General features: G+C 35.4%; 2 protein-coding genes across 2 annotated transcripts; both read right to left on the bottom strand.

Moving 5' to 3' along the window:
• Positions 1–8,829: 8,829 nt before the first annotated feature.
• On the bottom strand, positions 8,830–10,588 carry LOC145958041 (uncharacterized). The gene is made up of 5 exons (XM_083074492.1): positions 10,550–10,588; positions 9,826–10,170; positions 9,491–9,753; positions 9,250–9,417; positions 8,830–9,182 (listed from the first exon to the last, which is right to left on the bottom strand). The coding sequence occupies exons 1-5, from the start codon at positions 10,586–10,588 to the stop codon at positions 9,074–9,076; spliced, it is 924 nt and encodes a 307-aa protein (XP_082930618.1). The 3' UTR covers positions 8,830–9,073.
• Positions 10,589–10,914: 326 nt separating this feature from the next.
• LOC145957756 (uncharacterized) lies at positions 10,915–13,236 on the bottom strand. Its single transcript, XM_083074164.1, has 3 exons — positions 11,534–13,236; positions 11,146–11,407; positions 10,915–11,072 (listed from the first exon to the last, which is right to left on the bottom strand). Exon 1 carries the CDS (start codon positions 12,860–12,862, stop codon positions 11,537–11,539), a length of 1,326 nt encoding a protein of 441 aa, XP_082930290.1. The 5' UTR covers positions 12,863–13,236; the 3' UTR covers positions 10,915–11,072; positions 11,146–11,407; positions 11,534–11,536.
• Between the last annotated feature and the right edge of the window lie 9,082 nt (positions 13,237–22,318).

The raw sequence follows: 22,318 nt of genomic DNA, 5'->3' as shown, positions 1-22,318 counted from the left end.
GACTTGAGGATTGAAGACTCTTAGGATTGGAAACCTAAGAAGCTAAGGAGCAGAGAAGAGGTTCTGCGCCGGGCTCAATATAACCTGCGCTGGGCGTGACAAAAACAGAGTATTTCATCTCTGCCAGTTATATTGCGCCGGGCGCAAAAGGAATTAAGCCGGGCGCAAAAAGGAATTAAGCCGGGCGCAAAAGGAATTGCGCCGGGCTTGTGTTGAGACAGAGAGTGCTTGACTTCTCTGGAAGAACTTGCGCCGAGCGCGAAGAATTGTGCGCCGGGCGCGGAACCCTAATCTGATCTCCCAGGCTCGTATTTGAACCCATTTTCGGGGATCTTTCTCTCCATTCTCACATTGGGCGCCTCCAGGAGCTGCGGAAGGGATTCCCAGGGCTTCGGATTGTCCGTGTGCGGATCTTTCCTTCGGTTCTTCACTTCCTCTTCCATCTCTATTTTGTATTTGCCCTCTTTGTTGAGTGGTTTCACCCATTTTGTGGGGTTAGATGTAACCAACGTACTCTATTGTAATCTTTACGGTTTTAATGATATATATACATGTTGTTTTATTCTTTGTTGTGTTTGTTTCTATTCTTAATGCTTGCTTTGGATTGATCACCCTTTGCATGATTTAAGGTTCCATGGGTATTGGAAAATAACCTGTGAAACTAGTTCTGAAACATATGCCTAGTGGTGATTGTATCTAGGGATAGAGCTTGACCCATCAGTAGTCTTAAACCCTAGCCCGTAATGCGGGTGTAGATATTGGGTACTCAAGGGATTGATATTCAATATCCGCACCTAGGCTCTTTCTCTAAGGGATTAGGTTTGAGTAAACTTATGGGTTGACTAAGCAATGAATTCAACAAGAGATTAAGGATACATTAGTGTTACGTTTGGTGAAATCTGACCCCCACAACCTCACAATACCACAATACCATTCCTTACCTTTTCCACTCACAAAACAATATTTATTTACAGCTTTCATTCCAATAGTCACAACCTTGCATTCACTGCACAAACTATGAAATTGGAATTATTCTTTAGTCACGAATAGTTAATAAATGCTTATATTACCTTCTAATCCCTGTGGATACGATATTTTTACTACTTGAACGGCCGGTATACTTGCCGTGTTTGAGACCGTTGATAGAATTAAACGAATTTACAAATATTAACAAAAGTATTTCAACGGAAATCCTCAACACATGTTAATTTAACTGTGCTAAAAATATATTGACATACTTTATCACTCCCTTGCTTTCATTAGTTAATTACTCTACTGATAGATTACGTAAGAATGAATTGAATGGGTCACTGCCTCATGAAAATGGAAACACAACTAAGCAATGAAAAAAAAAAAAAAGCAATTTTGGTGGCAGTTTAAAACCGCCAGAAGTGTTAAATCAAGAAAATTTTAGACTAATTTTGTGGCGGTTTTAAACCGTCAGAAACTGTAAAACAAGTAATATTAAAATTCATTTTGTGGCGGTTTCTGACGCTCAAAACCAGCGTTTACAGAATATACGCCACAAACCGTTTTTGGCGACCGTGGATCTGGCGGTTATTATTAATGACGCTGGTAATGCCATTTGTGGCGGTTTTTAACCGCCAGAAATTGCCAAAATAACCCCTACAAATCACCCAGTTTTTTGTAGTGCACTATATGTAACATTTCTTATAGTGTATTGTCTTCTGTACAATTATTTTTAGAGAATTACTTTTTCCCTTAAGTTCTTGCATACCCAATTTAAGAATAAGTGCAAAACAATTTATTAGAAGGATTTTCTAGATCTTGGAATATGCCAGGAAAATCTTTTAAAATACCAATCATATTCTGAGGGTTCTCAAAATGGTTCTTACCTAATATTTTTGAAGAGTTTCATTTTTCCTCCTCTTTAAAAGATTATGTAGGAACAAAGTTCCTTGCTCTAATCTTCATCATCATCCCTATTTTGTGAAGATAAAAAATGGGAGCAATATTGGCAGAAATTTTGTTGTTCTTTTTCCTTCTTATTTTCTTCCTCTTTCTTTTTCTCTTCCTCAACCTTCTTATTCTATTTTGTATCCTCGTCATTAGATCAAACATGAAGTTTCTTTATTCTATAGTGATTTTTGAGTTTTAAATCCTTTAGATTTGGAGCACCGAACCCTTTGATATCTAAAACACAAACTTCTTCACCCACAAAAATCTTGTAGTACTTAAAGATCATTATCATTAGCATTCCATAGGTAATGTTTGAAGTTAATTTGATGGAGTTGGTGCCTTGATCATATGTTGGATGATCAGGTAAAGGAGACTAATTAGTATTTGCTTCCATAACCAATAGATGACCAATAAGTCATGATTATTAACCTAATGATATATGTCAGCCTTTGGAATGATAGAATACATGCACATCCAATGTGCGATTCTTCCAAATGATTTTTGCAAGAAAAACTTTAATTCACTATTTTTGTCCTCCATTAGTTTCTTGAACACTCTTTTCTTTGAAATTCGTGGTGACTTATACCAATAATCCCATAATCTAAGAACATTCATTAGAAGGTACCTTCAAAATGATGCTCAAAACATCTTCATAATTGACAATTTTATTTCCTTTAAGAGTGGCCTCAGTAGTCATATCTTCTTCATTGACTATTGTTGAGTCATAATTAAAATGCTCTTACTAGTCTAAAATATGGACAATCACACTGCCCACATTTTCTATATGTATGCATAAAAGATAATTTTCCCACTCCCTTCACCTCAATGAAGCAATTTACTTTACGTAAGGGTGTGACTCATTGATCCATAATTTTTTCCTCAAGATTCTCCCATTCCATTTCTCCAACACGTTCTCCCAAAAGTCAGAAAATAGAATGACCATCTTTGAAGTGTACTCTAAGTTAACTCCTTAGACCCTAGCAAGTTAAGTATTTGGGTTTGGGTTGGACTCCTTAAATCCAAAAACCCACCACTTAATCTTCAAAGCCAACTAGTCCATTTATTTTTATTTTATTATAAAATATGCCCTGAATTTATTTTAACACAAGCCTACTAAAATTAAATACCCTTTATTGTTTTATTTGTTTAATTTATGAAAAACACGATGTTACAAGTGTAGCGTTAGGAAGGTCGAATCCCCTTCACCCACATTGTTTTAGAAATGCCTTTGAGGTGCTTTGAACAAGAATGACAAGTTGAGATGTTTTGTTGAGTTTTTTAACAGGCGATGTCATTTGATTGGATCTCTAAAAGCCTAGTGCTTCATGGTCCCACATAAGGATGATTTTTTTTAATGAAATCTTGGTTCTCCTTCAAACAATATTTTAAAATAGTATGTAGTGAGCTGCTTCATACTAGTTGTTGAGTGGATGTGTCTAGGTTCCTTGAACCTAGATGTTGAGTTGGAACGTAAGTTATTGGTGGGTCACCTAAGGTTCACCTAGAGTGATGACACATGGTGCATTTAGGCACATTGATGTGATGTATGCAAGTTATGGCAATAGAATGTGTTGGTTTAATGGGATGAAATGATTATATTCACTTAGGTTCAAGTCTCATCTCATCCAAAATTATGTGAATTTATATAGTTGAACATATATAATTTTAAAATTAAAGATATACTATAAAAATTATTTAAATCATTAATTTATTAATTAACACTTTGACTTAGTGGTTAGTAAAATTTTTATTATTGAGATTGTTGGGGTTCAAGCCCCATCATACATATATTTTGTTACAATTTTCTAATCTTTTAAGACTTGCATGTGTCTCTTGGTCAGCAAATGCAAGATTTTTGGCCCAAATAAATTAAAAAGAAAACAATATACAAAAAAATTACCATTTAGGTGGTTTCTATCATGTGGCATATTTGTTAAATGACGCAAGGGGGCAAGATTTTTATAAACGGACAAAACGTGAATGAATGGCGCACAGGACCCCCTGCTTCATCTATCAGGTCAACTTTTGACTGACGTGATGCAAGGATCCCCTACACTTTGTTTGTCTTTTAGATGGTGCATGGGGACCTCTGTTCCATCCATGTAACATCAGAAATATATATATATATATATATATATATATATATATATATATATATATATTATTGAGTTTAAATATATTTATTAATATAATTTGATTAAATTTGTAATAGGTTATGAAACGAAAAAATAGATAAATTTTAAAAAAAAATAAAGGTTGTCTTATGTTTATATAAACTTAGAAATCTAACTCAAACAAAATAATTTAGACATGTATTATGAACATTGTTGTCCAATTATAAATTAATATATAAAATAATTTTTTTGATTTTTTTATTAGTAAATAAATTTATTGATTGATAAAATATAGATTATTTTTAAAAACCATTCTTTTTTATGAGCTCTAATTGTTTATTGTAAATTTTTTTACAGTGTTAGTATAAAGAAAATTAAATTCTATTAATATTATTTGAATTAGGCACATTTATAATATTAAGTAAAATAGTCACATTTCTAATATTCAATTAAATACATATATTCAATTATTAAATTTAAACTATATAATTTTTAGATTTAAGATTTTAAATTTTTAAAATTTAAAGATAATATAATTTTATAATGATTATCAAATTATCCACATTAATTTATAAAATTATCTTTCATCATTTTAAAAATTGAATAACTATATCATATATACATATTTTCAAGTAAAATAGACACATTTATAATATTCAATTAAATACATATATTTAATTATTAAATTTAAACTATATAATTTTTATATTTAAGATTTTAAATATTTTTTAATTTAAAGATAATTTAATTTCATAATGATTACCAAAATATCCAGATTAATTTATAAAATTATTTTTCATCATTTTAAAAATTAAATAACTAAATTATATATATAAATTTTCATGGAAAATAGTCGCATTTATAATATTTAATTAAATACATATATTCAATTATTAAATTTAAAATATATAATTTTTAGATTTAAGATTTTAAATTTAAAGATAATTTAATTTCATAATGATTACCAAAATATCCATATTAATTTATAAAATTGTCTTTCATCATTTTAACAATTAAATAACTAAATCATATATACACATATTCAAGTAAAATAGGCACATTTATACTATACAATTAATTACATACATATGTTCAACTATGAAATTTAAAATATATAATTTTTACATTTAAGATTTTAAATTTTTTAAATTTAAAGAATTTAATTTCATATGTTTTAACAATTATTTTTAAATTAACAGATAATTATCTACATATATTTTAAACACATATATTATATTTCTTAAATTTACAATATACAATGAATTTTAAAAAATAAAAATTATATATTTACTTGTAACCAATTTATAACAACAGATGTAAAATTAAATTTAGTTATCTAACCTACAAATAACAAAAAAAATTATTCAAAAACATAAATAAATAAACAAGAAATTAAAACAAAAAAAAACTTACAAGAGTAACGAAAGAAAGAGGTGGGGAATGAGAGAGTGGGTGAAAATGAATATATAAAAAAGAAAGGGGAGCAGGACGTGCAGAAGAGGAGATTACATGGATGGAGCAAGGGGTCCCATGCGCCATCTAAAAGGCTAGTAAAGCATAAGGGGGCCCTACGTCATGTTAGTCAAAAACTGACGTAACAGATGCGTTAGAAAATAGATGGAGCATGTGGCCCCGTGCGCCATCCATTCAATTTTATACATTTACAAAACTCCTGTCCCCATAAACCATTTAACAAATATGCCACATGACAGAAATCACCTAAAACGATATTTTTTAAATTTATTTCATGTATTTTTTCTTTCTAATTTATTTGGGCCAAAAAGCCGCAAATGCATGCATGTTGTTGGTTTAAGGTAGCGAAGTACATTAAAAGGTGTGCATGATTTTGAACTGATGCTTGTCAACAACTCGTATGTCACTGGTTAAACCACAAAACCGATTGGGTTATACTTATTTGTACTAAGTTTATGAGACATAAATGATTTCATAACTGGCTCAAATTAATCCTTTGTAACATCTAGTTCGACTAGATAGCCCAAACTAGTTTTTAAAATTGTGTTTTTTAGTCCTTATATTAAGGATTATAATGGATTAAATAAATATGAGGAGTTTATTCAATAGCTACAATTATCTTAAGAGTAATTCAATAGGCGCTAGCCAGTTCCTTGAGTATATTCTATTAGTAGATCTAATCACGAGTCTACCAAATTGGTGTTTTCATTGAGAACGTGCCTCTCAAATTTAATCATGAGATGGAAGAAAAAGTTATAGCAAGTTATCGAGCCATTATCCATATTCTCCAACCTTTGTAAGATTTAAGCCAGGAACAACTGCAATTAGTTATGGATGTTTGATATATATGGTTCAATTGTTGGTACTCTTCAATGTTTGATGGAGAAAGTTACAACCATATGCCTAATCAAATCCTTAGGAACCACCTCCAAGTTATATTACCCCTCTTCATTGTCCTACACCACAATCCCCACCCATTTTTACTTGTACTCCTCCCATTTTTAATACTTCCTATAATTACCAAGCCCCCTACCCCCACCACCTCCTCCTTCGCCTTTCTGTACTCATCCACTCTTTTAGCATGCTATCTCTCCACCATACAATCACCCAAGCTACAACTTAATCCATTTGCCGAAAGTGGACTCCTGGACTTGTTTCAAGCAAAGTATTTTTTTTTTGCTTATTACCAAGTACCATTGGAACATTGATTATGTTAAGTCAGACGAAGCAATTCCCAGCAAAGTTTTGAATAAGACAAAAATAATACATATTGTTATTTTTAACATGTGTTTTAGTGTTTCAAAAAAACATAAATACAGGCAAGTTGAAGAATAGAGCATGTGCCACTTCTTATACTAGAACCAAGATAAAGGAAGGAAAGCTTCAAACATCAGACGGAAAGGTAAAACGAAACCAAGTCTAGCACAAGAAGGAAAATGATCAAGTTTCAGATGAAGCGCATTCAAGAACGAGAAGAAGTCCATACAAACCACAGATGAAACTTCTTCAAGTACCAGACGAAGATTAGTCAAGACAAAGCACAACACGAGGATCAGACAAAGTAGAGTCAAATGAAAGATGAAATACGACATGAGCACCAGACAATGTTGGATCAAATACCAGACGTAGGTGTGTCAAGCACAACATAAAGCACAACATAAGGATTCAAACGAAGGCTGGTCAAGAATCAGATGAAAGTCAACTACATATCAGACGAAGGACAACGTAGACTAAAAAGCATTCTAGACTAAAAAGTAGACCAAAGGACGTCAAAGCATTGATGACAAATGCTTAAACGAAGATCAAGTCTTAAGATGCACATGGACTAGCCAGACGCAAACGAAGACTGTCATGCAAGCATTTGAAGAATCAAGTCTCAAGGGACAATTTAGGCATCGTCTATAATCATACAAAGAGCTCTCAACATGATCGCGTGTTGGAAGGTAAAGAATAAAAAGACAAAATGCAAGCCCAAAAGTCAAAGCATGCCTGTGTCAGAAAAAGAACATTACTTTTTCAGATAAAGACAACGTCTTTGCAGCTACGATGACCGAAAAAGGACAAGAAATTCCTAGGTCACAGTTAAAGTTAGACACTACATCTAATAAAAAGAAGACTTCACGCAATGTCTATAAACAGGAAGAAACATTTAATGCAAAATCAAGTATATTAAATGAGAAATCGAACTAGTCAAGAACGACTACATTCTGCTTCAACAGACACTTGCAACGGGCAAATTTTACAGAGGCTATAAATATGTCATGACTCTAAACCTGGAATGGTTGGCGAAGAGTAATTCCAAGCCCAAGAAGCAACAAAATCAAAGACATAGCATACATAGTCAAATGTACAATATTGTATTTATCTCTGTAGGCTAAGGAGTTCTAAGTGTAACTTAGGAACATAAACCTTAGTGAGTGTAGTAAATCTTTGTATCCTCTTTGTGAGAGTAAACCACATACTCAAAACAAATTATCTATCATTTGTAAAGCCTGAAGGGGTTAGGGAAAGAATACTTGTATCACTAGTACACAAAGGGTCTTTTACGTCATGTATTTTGACCCTTTTACGTCGGAAAAGGGTCCGACGTTAATACGGGAGTCGTAAATTTACGTCACCTCTGAAAGACGACGTAAATTTACGTCGGGGATTTTTCCAGACCGACGTAAAAAGGGGCAAAATCATGCCACAATTTTACGTCGGACGTGGCCTTGTCCGACGTAAATTTACGTCGGTCATTGCAAGGCCCGACGTAAATTTACGTCGAACAAGTCCATGTCCGACGTAAATTGTGGGAGTTTTTTTTTTTAAAAACGTTTGTAAATTGATATACCCAACACCTGCATATAAATATAATCCAGAATACCAAATCTAAACCAGGCAGTCCAGAATAGAAATTCAAATTGTATTTCAAAATTGAATGACAAAAAGAAAATAATATATAAATCTTAAAAAACATAAATTATGACAATGTAAATCCTATTATCCTAAAAAAGCTATAAAACATGTTTGTCAATGCTATCTAACTAACTAAACTAACTAACTATCAAACTATTAACATAATATCTAACTAACTAAACTTAGAAATAAAGTTGCACATTGTTCTCTTATCTTGAGCATCTCATCTTCTGGCAATGGAGATGGATCTTGAAAGACCTGAAAGGGTAATTTAAGTGTCATTAATATGCAATGTTAATTATTCTAAAGGTAAATATAGTTAAATAAATTTTGATATGAATTACCTGCGCCCAAGAATCAATAATACCCGCAGAAACTATGGCTTTCATCCAATACATGATGTATTAGCCACATTCAAACGAGTCTTGTTGCTTATTACACTAAAATGAGAAACAAATAACTATTAATTCCAAAGTCAATAAATTTAAATATTATTGACTGTATGAATTAATTTGCTAACCTTAGGGTATATGAAATGCAATGACTTTGATGATCTGGCTCTTCCACTTAATATATTAGCTCCAGACACGATTCTAATTAATTGAAATAAAAACAAATGTTAGCCAATATATATAATTACAGTTTTAAAACATAATGAAAAAATTTAGTTACCCATGTAATTGGCTTTTAATTTCGTGGCTTGGTTTTGGATGAAGTGAACAAAACCACACCATGGTATATTCCTTAGGAATGATTACCATTAACTGCCAATGGGACCTACATTGTATGACAAACAAATCAGTTAAAAAATTACCATGATTAAAAAACCAATTAAAAAACTAACCCGTCAATGTATGGAGCCATGTATATATGTCTTCTTGAGTCACTCATCCATGTTTGCATATATTGTTGGATCTGGACCTGAGTGTTTCCTGATTTTTGGATGGATTGAGGCTCAATAAATCCATATACTTCTGCTTGTGCTTGCTCCACACTCAATTTGTCCATGTACCTAACACAAATAATTATTATAAGTTAAATGTAATTATTGTAAATTTAGACTCATAAAAGAAAATATGACTTACATGGCCCACAACTGTATGACAGATATATTTAACATGCAGTTTCCCCCAACAATCTCTAATGCATCAGGCAGAGATATGTATAGTGGAACATCAGAGCTATCAACTCCAAAAACTCTAATCTCCCACTGCAATTGAATTAGATGCTTCTTTATTCGTGGTAATTTGATTAGAAGCTTAGATATGGGATCATCCTCAGCTTCTGCGATATTGGCATCATGAACATGAGGTTCTCTCATGACCTCCTTACCACGATTGATAAAATCCTAAAAAAATAATCAAAATTAGTTAAACAATAATAGAATTATAAGAATCTAAAAGAGCAATAATATAATTACCTTTGCCCGTGCTGAAAGCGGCATGACCAAACGTTTTGGCCAAGCTAAGAATGTGCCGGTTGCCTGCCCCACTAGTTGAACCTCTGTATTGGGCAAAGGCACTGGAGCAGCAGCATCTTGAACTTGGTCAACCACAACCCGTGTCCAGTCTGGCTGTAGAGGGACACCATGGATGGTTGAGCCACCCTCAAATACTCGGCCAATAGCCACTAACCGTGGGGGGTCATCCTCAACATATAACTCACACTGGTTTGGTACATCAGTGTGAGTCTGATCCGGTGAGGGATCTGGAGCAGCACAACTCCCTTTAGTGCTGACTCGAACACCATCATGAGCAATTACAGTCTGTTACTGAGAACGAGCCAAAAGTTCAAACTTCTGTTCAAACTATTTTTCAATATTCTTCAGTTTCTCTTCAAACTGCATCTCCAATCTCTGCTCCAATTCCTGTATAACCTCTTGACTGCAAGAGTTGATAGTGTTCCTCGATGATCGGCCACCAAAGAAATCTCGGTGGCTCCAAGAACCACCAACACCACGCACACGACCTCCGTGCTCTGGCTTTCCTATGGCCGTTGTGAGGATATCATTCCGACCATCGGAAATAAATGAGCCCTGGGTGCTCTGCTCAACTAAACCCTCCTACAATAATAAGGAAGATTAAAAGATCTTATGAATTAAATGAGTTGAAATGAAGAGTCTTAGTTTGTATATTTTTACTTACTATTTTACTAGCAACGACTCTTGCAGACTCAGAAGTCATTTGCCCATCTGGTTTTGTCCGGGCTGCTATCCACATCTCATGGCGGGGAGGTGACTCCACACGGTCAGCATCCTCAACCCCTACTGCCTGTGCCTTAGCCTTCTTCATTTGCTTTTTTTTCTTTCATATCCCCCTCTTGACAATAGATGGGGTGCATCATTCTTGGCCTATCGTTCTTGGGCAGCTATTCTTTTAGCCTGCAATAATACAAAAAAGAAAATGAGATAAATTAAATATACCTTAAGTATTTGTGTTAATGTAAAAGTTATCAATAACTAACCTGCCACGAAGGGTCCAATCTAGTGGCACGAAATTGCATCTACTCCTCATCAGTGATCTGGTACTTTAGACAGGGAGTCTCATTTTGGCGCTCTCCAAATACATACTCCCATGTCAAGAAAGTCTTGAAGTCTCTCCACCTGGTGGCAAGGGCAGATAACATCTTCCTCCTCATGCCCTCAGTGTTGGGAATGTCAAAATTTTGCTATGAAAATAACAACAAATAATAAATAATGTATTTAAGTAATATAATATTGAAAGGATGTGAAAGTATATACCTGAATATCCTGCCACATGAGGTTCTTGTCAACCTCCTGAACGTCATCCCATGATGGAATGATAATAGAAACATGTCGTCGAGCTAGGACTCCCAAATAGCTCTTAAACTTGGCAGCATTTGGGCCTGATGCCTTGCCAGAACGAGGATCCACCTCAATCGGTGTCCTCTCCTTGGCAATGCGCCCAGCTGTCAACCCAGACAATCGGGTGACAGATCTACCTTCCCTCCTTCCACTGCCAGACCCAGAATCCTCCATAATCCTGAAAAAATTAATTTGTCATTATTAAAACAATGAATTAATTGAATAGACAAATAAAGTAAAAAAGATAATAACAATATAGCAACAAAATAACTAATAAAAAAACAAATAATACATAAACAAAAACCTATTAGGTTGGAATGTTTTCCCATATTCCTTCATCATGATCACTTCGAATAGCATGTATTTCGTCCACTTCATTGTCCGCAATAGGACCAAATGATCTGCTTGAAAAAGACGGTGTCTCATGCATATCTAGAGACTCATCTTCGTGAGTTCCATGCATGGTTCTTCCTTCGAGGACCACTGACCATTTCTCATTACATGGATCCTTTACATAAAAAGTTTGTCTTGCTTGATATGCCATAATAAAAGGTTCATCCTTATAGCCGACCTTATTCAAATCAACCAAAGTAAATCCTAAATCATCTGTCCGCACACCTGTATTGCCATCAACCCATTTACACTTGAACACAGGCACTCTAAACGTAACATAATCAATTTCCCATATGTCTTCTATGACTCCGAAATAACTCATGGATGCTGTAATGGGATTTTTATCTTTTGAACTAGCAAAGTGCACAGCCTCAGCCTGAATTGTAACCCCACTATTTTGTACTCTACTTTTGTCATCTTCTGTTTTTGTATAGAAACAATATTTGTTAATGTCATACCCACCAAATGTAATGACATCGTTGTTAGGCCCACGCACGAGTCTCAAAAGTGTATCAGAAGCATTAACCTCACCATAAACCTTTTTCTTAAACCAAGCTAAAAAACTCTTGTTATGTTCATTCAATACCCATTTCTCAGTCATCCGGGGGTGTGCTATCTTGATTTCATCTATGTGTTCTGATATGTAAGGAATTACTTCATCAGTGTTGTTCAATATGTACAAATGTGCTTGGTCAACTTCTGTTCGACTCACAGTTCTAATCTTTAAACTTCGAGTTCCCTTACCAAATTGTTTCCCATCATGTCGAGTCTTGGGAATTCCTATTGGTTCTAATTTCGACATGTACCCTGAACAAAACTCAATGGCTTCTTCTGCAATGTACCTCTCCACAATAAAGGCTTCTGGGCGGTATTGATTCTTGACATATCCTTTTAAGATCTTCATATATCTCTCAACAGGGTACATCCATCTAAGATAAACCGGGCCACACAATCGAATCTCCCTAACCAAATGAACTATCAAATGCTCCATGATATGAAAAAATGAAGGTGGAAAATACATTTCCAATTGACACAAGATTGTGATTGCTTCATTTTCTAACTCATCTAACTTTACAGGGTCAATTACTTTTTTGCAAATGGCATTGAAGAATAAACACAATCGAGTAATAGCAACTCTAACAGAAGATGGTAAAATGTTACGAATAGCCACAGGCAAAAGTTGTTGCATTAACACATGACAATCGTGAGACTTTAAACCAATCAACTTCAAATCTTGCATAGACACCAGACTCTTAACATTTGAGGAGTACCCTTGTGGAACTTTCACACTGCTTAAGCACTCACAAAAGCTTTTTTTTTTCTTTCTTTGATAGAGTATGACAAGCTGGAGGCAAGTAAGTGCGTCTTCCAATAGACTGAGGATGCAACTCAGAACGTATACCCATGTCCACCAAATCTTGTCGTGCTTTCACTCCATCTTTAGTCTTTCCTTTGATGTTTAGCAATGTCCCAATTACACTATCACAAACATTTTTCTCCACATGCATCACATCTATGCAGTGTCTAACATCTAACTTGCACCAGTAAGGAAGATTAAAGAATATTGATCGTTTCTTCCAGATATTTCTCTCAGTTGACTTCTTTTGCGTCTTTCCGAACACAGTGTTAATGTTCTTCACCCGTTGATATACTTCTTCACCATTGCACGGTGTCGAGGCAATTTCATCCTTTTGACTTCCATTGAATGCTTTCTTCAATCTACGGTATGGATGACTACGAACAAGAAATTTACGATGCCTAGTGTACGCAGTCTTTTGCCCATGTTTCAATTGGGTATAACTTGTGTTTTCTTCACATATAGGACATGCATAATGACCCTTCACACTATACCCACTCAAGTTACCATATGCTGGAAAATCATTTATTGTGCAAAATAACATTGCACGCATGGTAAATTTTTCTTCACGATATGCATCAAACACCTCTACTCCTGTGTCCCATAACATTTTCAAGTCATCAATCAATGGACTAAGATACACATCTATGTCATTTCCTGGTTGTTGGGGACCTGATATCATCATAGACAACATAATATATTTTCTCTTCATGCATAGCCAAGGAGGCAAATTATAAATGACCAACAAAACTGGCCATGAACTGTGTTTACTACTTAAGTTCCCATAAGGATTCATGCCATCTGTAGCTAAACCAATTCTCAAGTTTCTTGACTCTGCACCAAATTCTGGAAATGTTTCATCAATCCTCTTCCATTGCGGAGAATCAGCTGGATGTCGAAGAAAGTTGTCACATTTTCTACCATTTTCATGCCATGTGAGGTTTTTTGCATCCTCTTTAATGGCAAACAATCTTTTAAACCTAGGTATTATTGGCAAATACCATAAGACCTTAGCAGGGGGACCCTCTATTTCTTCCTCACCATTACTTCCATCAGTTTTCTTTTTGAACCGCGACAATCCACATGTGGGACACACTTTCAGTGTAGCAAAATCATTTGTATACAATATGCAATCATTAGGGCACGCGTGTATCTTCTTATACTCCAAACCCATTGGACATAGTATCTTTTTTGCCTCATAGTTGCGATTAGGTAACGTGTTATCTTCTGGAAGCATCTCCTTCAATAACTCCAACAATTTTGTGAAACTTTTATCAGTCCAGCCATTTCTTGCTTTTAAACTAAACAATTTTAAAGTTGCTGATAATCTTGTAAACATACTGCATCCTGGGTACAATGGTTGCTCAAAATCAGACTTTAAGGTATCATACACATGTGCTCTTTCAAAATTTTCTTCACCAACATCACGTATCATCTTTTCTAAGTTATCGTCCATCCCTTCAAAATTTTCAGTTGTTGACACTGTTGGAATGTCTAATATTTCTCCGTGCCATGTCCATACTGTATAACTCTTCACAATACCATATATAAACAGGTGATCACGTATTTCTCCAACTTCTTGACGTATCTGATTCAAACATCGAACACATGGACAATAATATGCCCCTTTGATGGGTTTCCCATTTTTTCTTGCAAATTGTAAGAACTCTTCAACTCCATTGTTGTACTCTTGACTAATGCGACTTGCATTCATCCAACTTTGATTCATTATCTATATATTAACACAAATTAACTATTGATTCAGTTATTCATAAATTTTCTAACCTAAAATACAACCCTAAAAAATCGATGGTAAACTAAAGGTCAATGCCTAAAAAAGTCTCTTCTTTAATGCATCTGGAACGACCCGTACTGAAACTAGAACGGGTCGTTCCAGATCAACAAATTACAACAACAAAAATTCCAGCAGAACGGGCCGTTCTCTTTGCAGAACGGCCCGTACTGCTTGCAGGACGGCCCGTTCTGCAAGGAGAACGACCCGTTCTGCAAGGAGAACAGCCCGTTCTGCAAGGAGAACGGCCCGTTCTGCAAGGAGAATGGCCCGTTCTGCAAGGAGAACGGCCCATTCTCCTTGCAGAATGGGCCGTTCCAGCGGAACAAATAGCAAAAAAAGAACAAAAAAATTACGGGGACAACAAACTAACCTCAAACGACCAACGTGCTGACACTTAGAGACTTGGATACGTTGAATGTAGCAGTAAACGCAGTGGGAGACTCAGAAATTCAGAGAAAATGAGAGGGGTTGCTTGTAAACTGTGAGCGCGGGAATGGAAAATGAAAAGGTGGGGAATATAGTGCCATTTTTTACGTTGGATTGTGTTGCTCAGACGTAAATTTACATCGGACTGGAGGGGGCCCGACGTAAATTTACGTCGGACTACTGGGGGCCCGACGTAAATTTACGTCAGACTAGTGGGGGCCCGACGTAAATTTACGTCGGACTATGAGACTCCGACGTTAATTCCCACATTTACGTCGGACTGGGGGGGTCCGACGTAAATTAGTCTCCACTTATTTACGAAACTGCCACCGCGTTTTTACAACGCCGGTGTTTAGTGTTTGCGACGTAAATTGGGTGACGTAAATACCCTTTTTTGCACTAGTGTATAAGCCTGGAGAGGCTTGTCAAAGGATCCTCACTAAGAGCCTGAAGAGGCTGAACAAAGAATACTAGCGCCAATGAGTGAAATTAGCGGGCTAGGAGTGGTCGATAATCCTCACTAAGAGCCTGAAGAGGCTGAACAAAGAATACTAGTGCTAATGACTGAAGTTAGCGGGCCAGGAGTGGTCGATAATCCTCACTGAGAGCCTGAAGAGGTTGAACAAAGAATACCAGTGCCAATGAGTGAAGTTGGCAAACCAGGAGAGGTTGATAATACTCGGGAACCAGGAATGGTTGAGAATACTCACTAAGAGCCTGAAGAGGCTGAACAAAGAATATTAGGGCTGACGAGTGAAGTTGGCGGGCCAGAAGTGGTCGACAATACTCAGCAAACCAGAAGTGGTGATAATACTTGTACTTAATTGAAAATCTAGTGGAACCCTTCAATTGAAGGGGACTGGACGTAGCTCAGTCTGAGTGAACCAGTATAAAACTTTTTGCACTATTTTACTCTTCTCAAACAAAAATTTATTTATTAGGTATTTCATATTGAAAATCTTATTCACTGTTTATTTCACACTACAACAGCTTTCAGATGGAAAACATCTCTTATTTAACTTATTATTACAAGAAACACTCTCGTGTAGACAATAAAACTTGCATACGCAAAACTCTTTTAAATGTTATATTAAAAGTAAACGCGAGATGCATCTTGAGTTTGAAAACGTCAGTATGAAACATGAAAAAACCTCTTATGCGAAAATATTTCTTTAAACCTTCACACACACATATTCAACCCCCCCTTCTATGTGTTTTTCCTCTAACTTCAGATTATCCATGACAGTTCTTTGCATGAAAGGTGATGTTATTACCTAGTTCAAGTGGATGCATATGAGCAATCTAATATCATATTGGGAGAATTTTATATGTTCATTAGAAATGTGTTTTAGATCGCCTGATTTGAGAACCATTAAGTGAAGTTGTTTGAATTTTTCCAGATTATAATTGTTACTAAGTATCAACATTGATTTAAAAGGTTACCCAATCATATTATGGGTCTATCAAGTGAAAACCTTTGCACTTATTTTATTTTTTGTCTAGATTTGGATATAAACATGTGTTGGAAATTCTTAAACCTAACTTTCTTCATCAAGCCATAGGCCTCACTAAGTTAGTGGAAGCCAAGATTTAAGATGTCAAAGCAAAAACCTTTGTGTGAAACAATGAACATATCTATTGCTTTGGTTTTTGTGTTGATGTTCCACTTGAACTATGGGCTCATTTCTTCCATATATTAGTCTATTCACTACCCATCTAGGGTATGGATATTGTACTTGGTATTTATTGGCTATGAACTATGGGCCTTTGTATATGATTTATTCATTCCATGCATGACTTTTACGATAAAATACTTCTATTACCCTCATAAAACCCTTACTAACAATTATAGAACTAGTTTTTGTCCCATGAATTCACCAATTATTACAAGTGGAATTTGTTACTTCATTTCATTTACTAGCCTTCTCTCCCATTTCGAGCCTTGACATCCTAAAAATAATTTTAATCATTTTCGAGCCTCTATACAACCTCTCATACACCAATTTTCCCAAATCTTTTCCCAACCTTAAGGCATTCCATTTAAATGTAACCACAACCACCATGTCCCTTACATCCCTAACTCTAGGCTAGTCCATCGAAAACCCTACAAATTCCCCCACATTTAAAAGGAAGTTATGACCACTATTATTTTTGAGTTAGTAGCTTAAGGGCTTATTACACCAAGAAAAATTCCATTTTCATCCCCAATCCTTTTAAATCAAAAGAAGGAAAACTCATATTGTTTTGTGTCAATTATCATGCTATCAATATTGTCTCAATATGGAATCATTTTCCCATACTCATCATCGATGATTTTCTTGAAGAATTGGAAAATTCCTTTATTTACTCTAAGATTGACCTACATTTCGGGTATAATCAAATATGATTACACCCAAATGATGACCAAAAGACAATGCAAAATGATGGCTACTATGAGTTCTTGGTGATGCAATTCAACCTCATCAATGTGCCTTTGTCCTTTTAGGCGACCATCATTGACTCTCAAGACATACTCGTGCCATTTTGCACTTGTTTTTTTTAATGACATTTGAATTTGTAGTGCCTCACTTGCTAATCATTTACATCACTTAAAATTGGTTTTACAATTATTACCAACCCATCATTTTTTATGGAAAACTCTCTAAGTGTGCGCTTCCAATTCATTTAGTTGATTATTTGGGTCATGTGATTTCGGCCCAAAGGTTTCAACCAAACACTTCCAAATCAAGATATTTCTGATTGGCCTAGTTCTCACTCTTTAATCGGTCTCATTGTGCCTTTAATGAAGTTATTATGTTTCATTGCTTTTTCATGGTCTACACTTACAAATATAAACATTTGCATAATTAAAACACGTAATGACTACTAGTCTTGTGTTAGCACTTCCCAACTTTGAGCTTCATTTTGATGTTGGTATTTATAATACCCCAAAATTTTTAAAATTAATAAAATACTTTTAATTAATTTAATGTGTTTTATGAAATAATGTATAGGCTTTTAAAGTAATTATCTTTGCTTTCATATAATTAAGAAAGACTTTTAAAAAATAATTAAAATGTGTTTTACTAATGAAGAAGAAGTTTTGTGAAAATTATATTAATTATAGTATATGAGAATTATTTTGGGAGTTATGTTTATGTTTAACTATAGGAAGAAGGGTGTTTTGACTAGAGCTTATCTGATAACTTGAGGGATGGAGGTTTGGTTGGGAAACTTTAAAAGGGGACTAGAGTTATAATACTTTTACATTTCAAAAACTCGTGCTCTCTCTTTTTCTCTCTAACTCAGGAACTCCCTAGGGAGAACGAAAAGGCCTTCGGAGCACATATAGAGATCCTCGTCCAGGTCTAGCTTCCATTAAGGAAAGAAAGAGTGAGTAATTTTGATCTAGTATGTGGGATATATGATTGGTAGTAAGATTGACCCCAATCTCGTGGTTTGTATTTTGTGCTCTATGGGGGAATTTCAAGAACTACCAACTTTTACTTGTACTTGAATAAATTTTTATAATAAGATTCTTCTATGCCTTGTGGTTGGTAATTGTGCTATGTATATTGAAGATAATAGATATTGGTGTAAATTGTTAATCTATGAGAACCTTAGGTTCCTATAGAAAACCCTTGATATAGAGTAGAGTGAAGATTAATATAAATTGGTGATTTTTTTTTGTATAATTGTTTTATGTTTGGGTTAATTATGGAAATATAGGGTTATTTGATATATATATATATATATATATATACTTTATGTGTGTATATATATATATATATATGTATGTATGTATATGTTGTTTATATGTATTTGGATTGGATTGTGGAGGTGTGGATTTGAAATGTACTTACCATTGTGCATGTTGTATATTTATGTGGTTTTGATTAGTTGTTTGGACATAGAAGTGATTTTGTAGTATGGAATAAGATATTGTTGTTTTGAGATGTTTATATAGGTATGTGTATGCATGAGTGTGGTGAATGATGCATTGTACACCATTATATTAAACTGTACTAAGAGGGAAGAAGACTGATTACCTTCCTTCTCATCTTAGTTAAGTGAAGTATTATGGCATGCAATTCATTATTCCAAACATATGTATTTGAAGGTGATGTTTGTTTGTATGTTGATGCATGTTGCATTTCATATGGTGGTGAGTTATGAGTATTGCATAGAAAGGAATAGGATTGGTAAGAGATTGGAGGATAGGAACATAAGATAAATTTGGTCTTTCTGAGTGAATTTGAAGTTGTTTTAGAGCTTAGGGAGTTGAAATACTTCAAGGAGTAGGATATTTGAGGTGAATAGGTGCTAAGGGTGAAATTTGGAAATTTTGGAAAATGGCTATATATAGGGATTTAGGACTGGAGGATTTCATTTGTCAGATAGAGACAGTTCTAGAGAGAGGAAGTAGAGAGAGAAGCTCTGGTCCAGAGGGAAGCTGAGGATACATTTGGGAAGTTTATCATGCCGGGATCAATCTTCACAACTAGAATTTCAAGAGATTTAGCCTCTAAAACCTTGGAAAGTGAGATTGAAGTTTGAATTGGGATTTGAGAATTTTGTTCAAGTCTTGCATTTCTGAGGTTTCTGAGGTAAGGGTAGTACTTATAAGACATAATCTAGTATGTATGGGTTCGAAATATCACATTGATTCCATGTTTTACACATGAATGAGGTTGGATTGAGCTGGGGAAGGTTTGGTTAGGGTTCTTCATGATTTCCTTTGATTTTCATGGATTAATGGTTAATATTTGATTTTATCGCTTAATATGTTGTTTTTGGATGGTGTTTACACTCTATAATGGTTCAGAAACGTGTAATTTGGTTTGGGATTCATGTTGGGATGGATTTTGGGGGTGAAAATCAGAGTTTTCAAACTTCTGACGTGCTGTCTGATGCATGTGCGCTGAGTGCACACGACGACACGCTGAGCACACTAAAGAACAGGACTTTCTATCAGGATGCACGCTGAGCGCACGCGACAACACGCTGAGCGCATTGAAGAACAGAGATTTCTGTCTAGAGCGCGATGAGCGCATTCAACCATAGGTTGAGCATATTTTGAAATGGGCTGAGCGCACGGGTCTATGCACTGAGCAGGCAACTTCCAGTGGCTCTCTGTTTGAAGCGCACTGTGTAACACCCCGGATTTTCTACTATTATAATATTAATTATTATTCATTTTTATATTTATGAAGAATATATTTTTTTTATAGTTATTTTAGTTAATTAAAGGGGTTTTATAGAATATTAATTATTTATGAAATTTTTTTATATAAATTTCTGTTTCTTTAGGCTGGAACGAGCTGTTCCAAAAGTGGAACGGGCCGTTCCATAGTAGTAAAGAAGCCAATTTTGGTTTTCCCAGAATGGGCCGTTCCAAAAGTGAAACGAGCCGTTCCAGAGTAAGAAAAATGCCTAAAAAGTTAAGTTGGAAATGGGTCGTTCTATTTATAGTCAATATGTATTAAAAAGAATTCCAGAACGGGCCGTTCTGATTTTAGAACGGGTCATTCTGCTATTTGAAGACGAGCCATTTTGATTTTAGAACGAGCCGTTCCAGTTGAAAAATTTGCCTATAATGCATGGCTCCGGAATGGGCCGTTCCGAATTTAATACGGGTCGTTCCGGGTATGCCAGAATACCTATAAATAGGAGGCAGGAGGTGAAAAAATTATACTGACTGAGAAGGTGAAAATCTTAGAGAGAGAAAGAGAGAGAGAGAGAGAGAGAAGGAAAGAGAAAGAAAGAAAGAAAGAAAGAAAGAAAGAAAGAAAGAAAGAGAAAGAAAAAGAGGGAATCTAGAGGAAGAAAGTAACAAGGTCCTGCTCAAGTTTTAGCTCCTGCTTATCCAGGTAAGGGGGGAGCGAGAAACCTCGCTCGGGGGTGTGGGGATAATTGTTGGATAGTTTGATTGTCGGATTGGCTCCCAATTTCTTGCCTGTGGCATGCTCCTTTGAACATGCAAAGTATTAATATGTTCTATTTTATTTTCTGTTTGGTCTACCTTGTTCCTTGTTTGAAGTAATAATGAATATGTAATTAATGCTAAAAATAAATAAGTTTTAATATCAATAAGAATGCTCTCTGTGAATTCCTGTACGGACCTTATGAGGAGTAATTATGACATGACTATGTGAAATATGCACAAATGACATCAGACATAAGAATGGACTATTGAGACAAGTTATGATTATGAGAATATGAAAAATGGACATGATGTACTTAATGAAATTCTATAATAAGTCAAATGTTGAGTCAATGAAATAATGAATGTATGACATGCATCATATACATATATGACTCCAGGTGTGTGTCGCTGAGGCCGCATACTAGTGATGCTAACAAGGTGTACCTTAGGGTCACCCACGACGTAACATGCTAACAAGGTGTGCCTTAGGGTCACCAATGATGTAACATGCTAACAAGGTGTACCTTAGGGTCAACAGTGATGTAACCAGGTGTACTTTAGGGTCACCAGTGATGTAATCAGGTGTACCTTGTGATGGAGTCCCTCCTTCCATGGTTGATGATAGTGTGTTGAAGGAAGACACCTTGCCCATGATCTAGGCTCACCAAAGGTTAGGCAAAGGATAGTTTATGGTGGACAATGGGTGATAGGCGTGAAATGGGTGTAGGGTGGCGGAAGTGTTTGGGTTATGGTGTAGGGTTGCTCAAGGTTGGCTCACTCCAAGTGTAGGTGGAGGCCACTCTAGGTTTCCTACTCTCCAATGGTAGAGATAGGAGGGGGTTAGATGAATCCAACCTAGTGACTAAGGAAGAGATGTTGAGGCATAAAATACTCACTCAAAATCTATATAATCCAAAGTATTTACATGATGCATGGCCTAGGGTATTTATAGGAGTGGGAGGAATCTAGGGTTGCATTTGTAGAGTGCATGGACGAAATTCATAAGCCAAATTCACACCAAATGAAATGCAAATGAACCCTAGATGCAACTTGGTGGCCAAGGATGGAATCTTTGGGATTAGTTAGGCTATATCTAGGTGCATGATAAGACCATGCAACCTTTGCCCTCCACTTGGGCCTAAGCCTTTTTAACACCAAAAATAGGTCCAAGAGCCACAAAAAATATGTCTAGGTTTTGTTCCCACCCTAATCA

Source organism: Cajanus cajan, chromosome 5 (genome assembly GCF_000230855.2).
Source record: "Cajanus cajan strain Asha chromosome 5, NIPB_CcT2T_4, whole genome shotgun sequence".
Lineage (NCBI taxonomy): Eukaryota > Viridiplantae > Streptophyta > Magnoliopsida > Fabales > Fabaceae > Cajanus > Cajanus cajan.
This window is presented reverse-complemented; position numbering and strand designations above follow the sequence as displayed.

Excerpts from the sequence above, each read along its gene's own strand:
- LOC145958041 (XM_083074492.1), bottom strand. The coding sequence starts at position 10,588 with ATGACTTCTGAGTCTGCAAGAGTCGTTGCTAGTAAAATA. Across the intron at positions 9,418-9,490 it reads GTCATACAGTTGTGGGCCAT|GTACATGGACAAATTGAGTG; the intron begins GTAAGTCATATT and ends TATTTGTGTTAG. Across the intron at positions 9,183-9,249 it reads ATGGCTCCATACATTGACGG|GTCCCATTGGCAGTTAATGG; the intron begins GTTAGTTTTTTA and ends CATACAATGTAG.
- LOC145957756 (XM_083074164.1), bottom strand. The coding sequence starts at position 12,862 with ATGCAAGATTTGAAGTTGATTGGTTTAAAGTCTCACGATTGTCATGTG.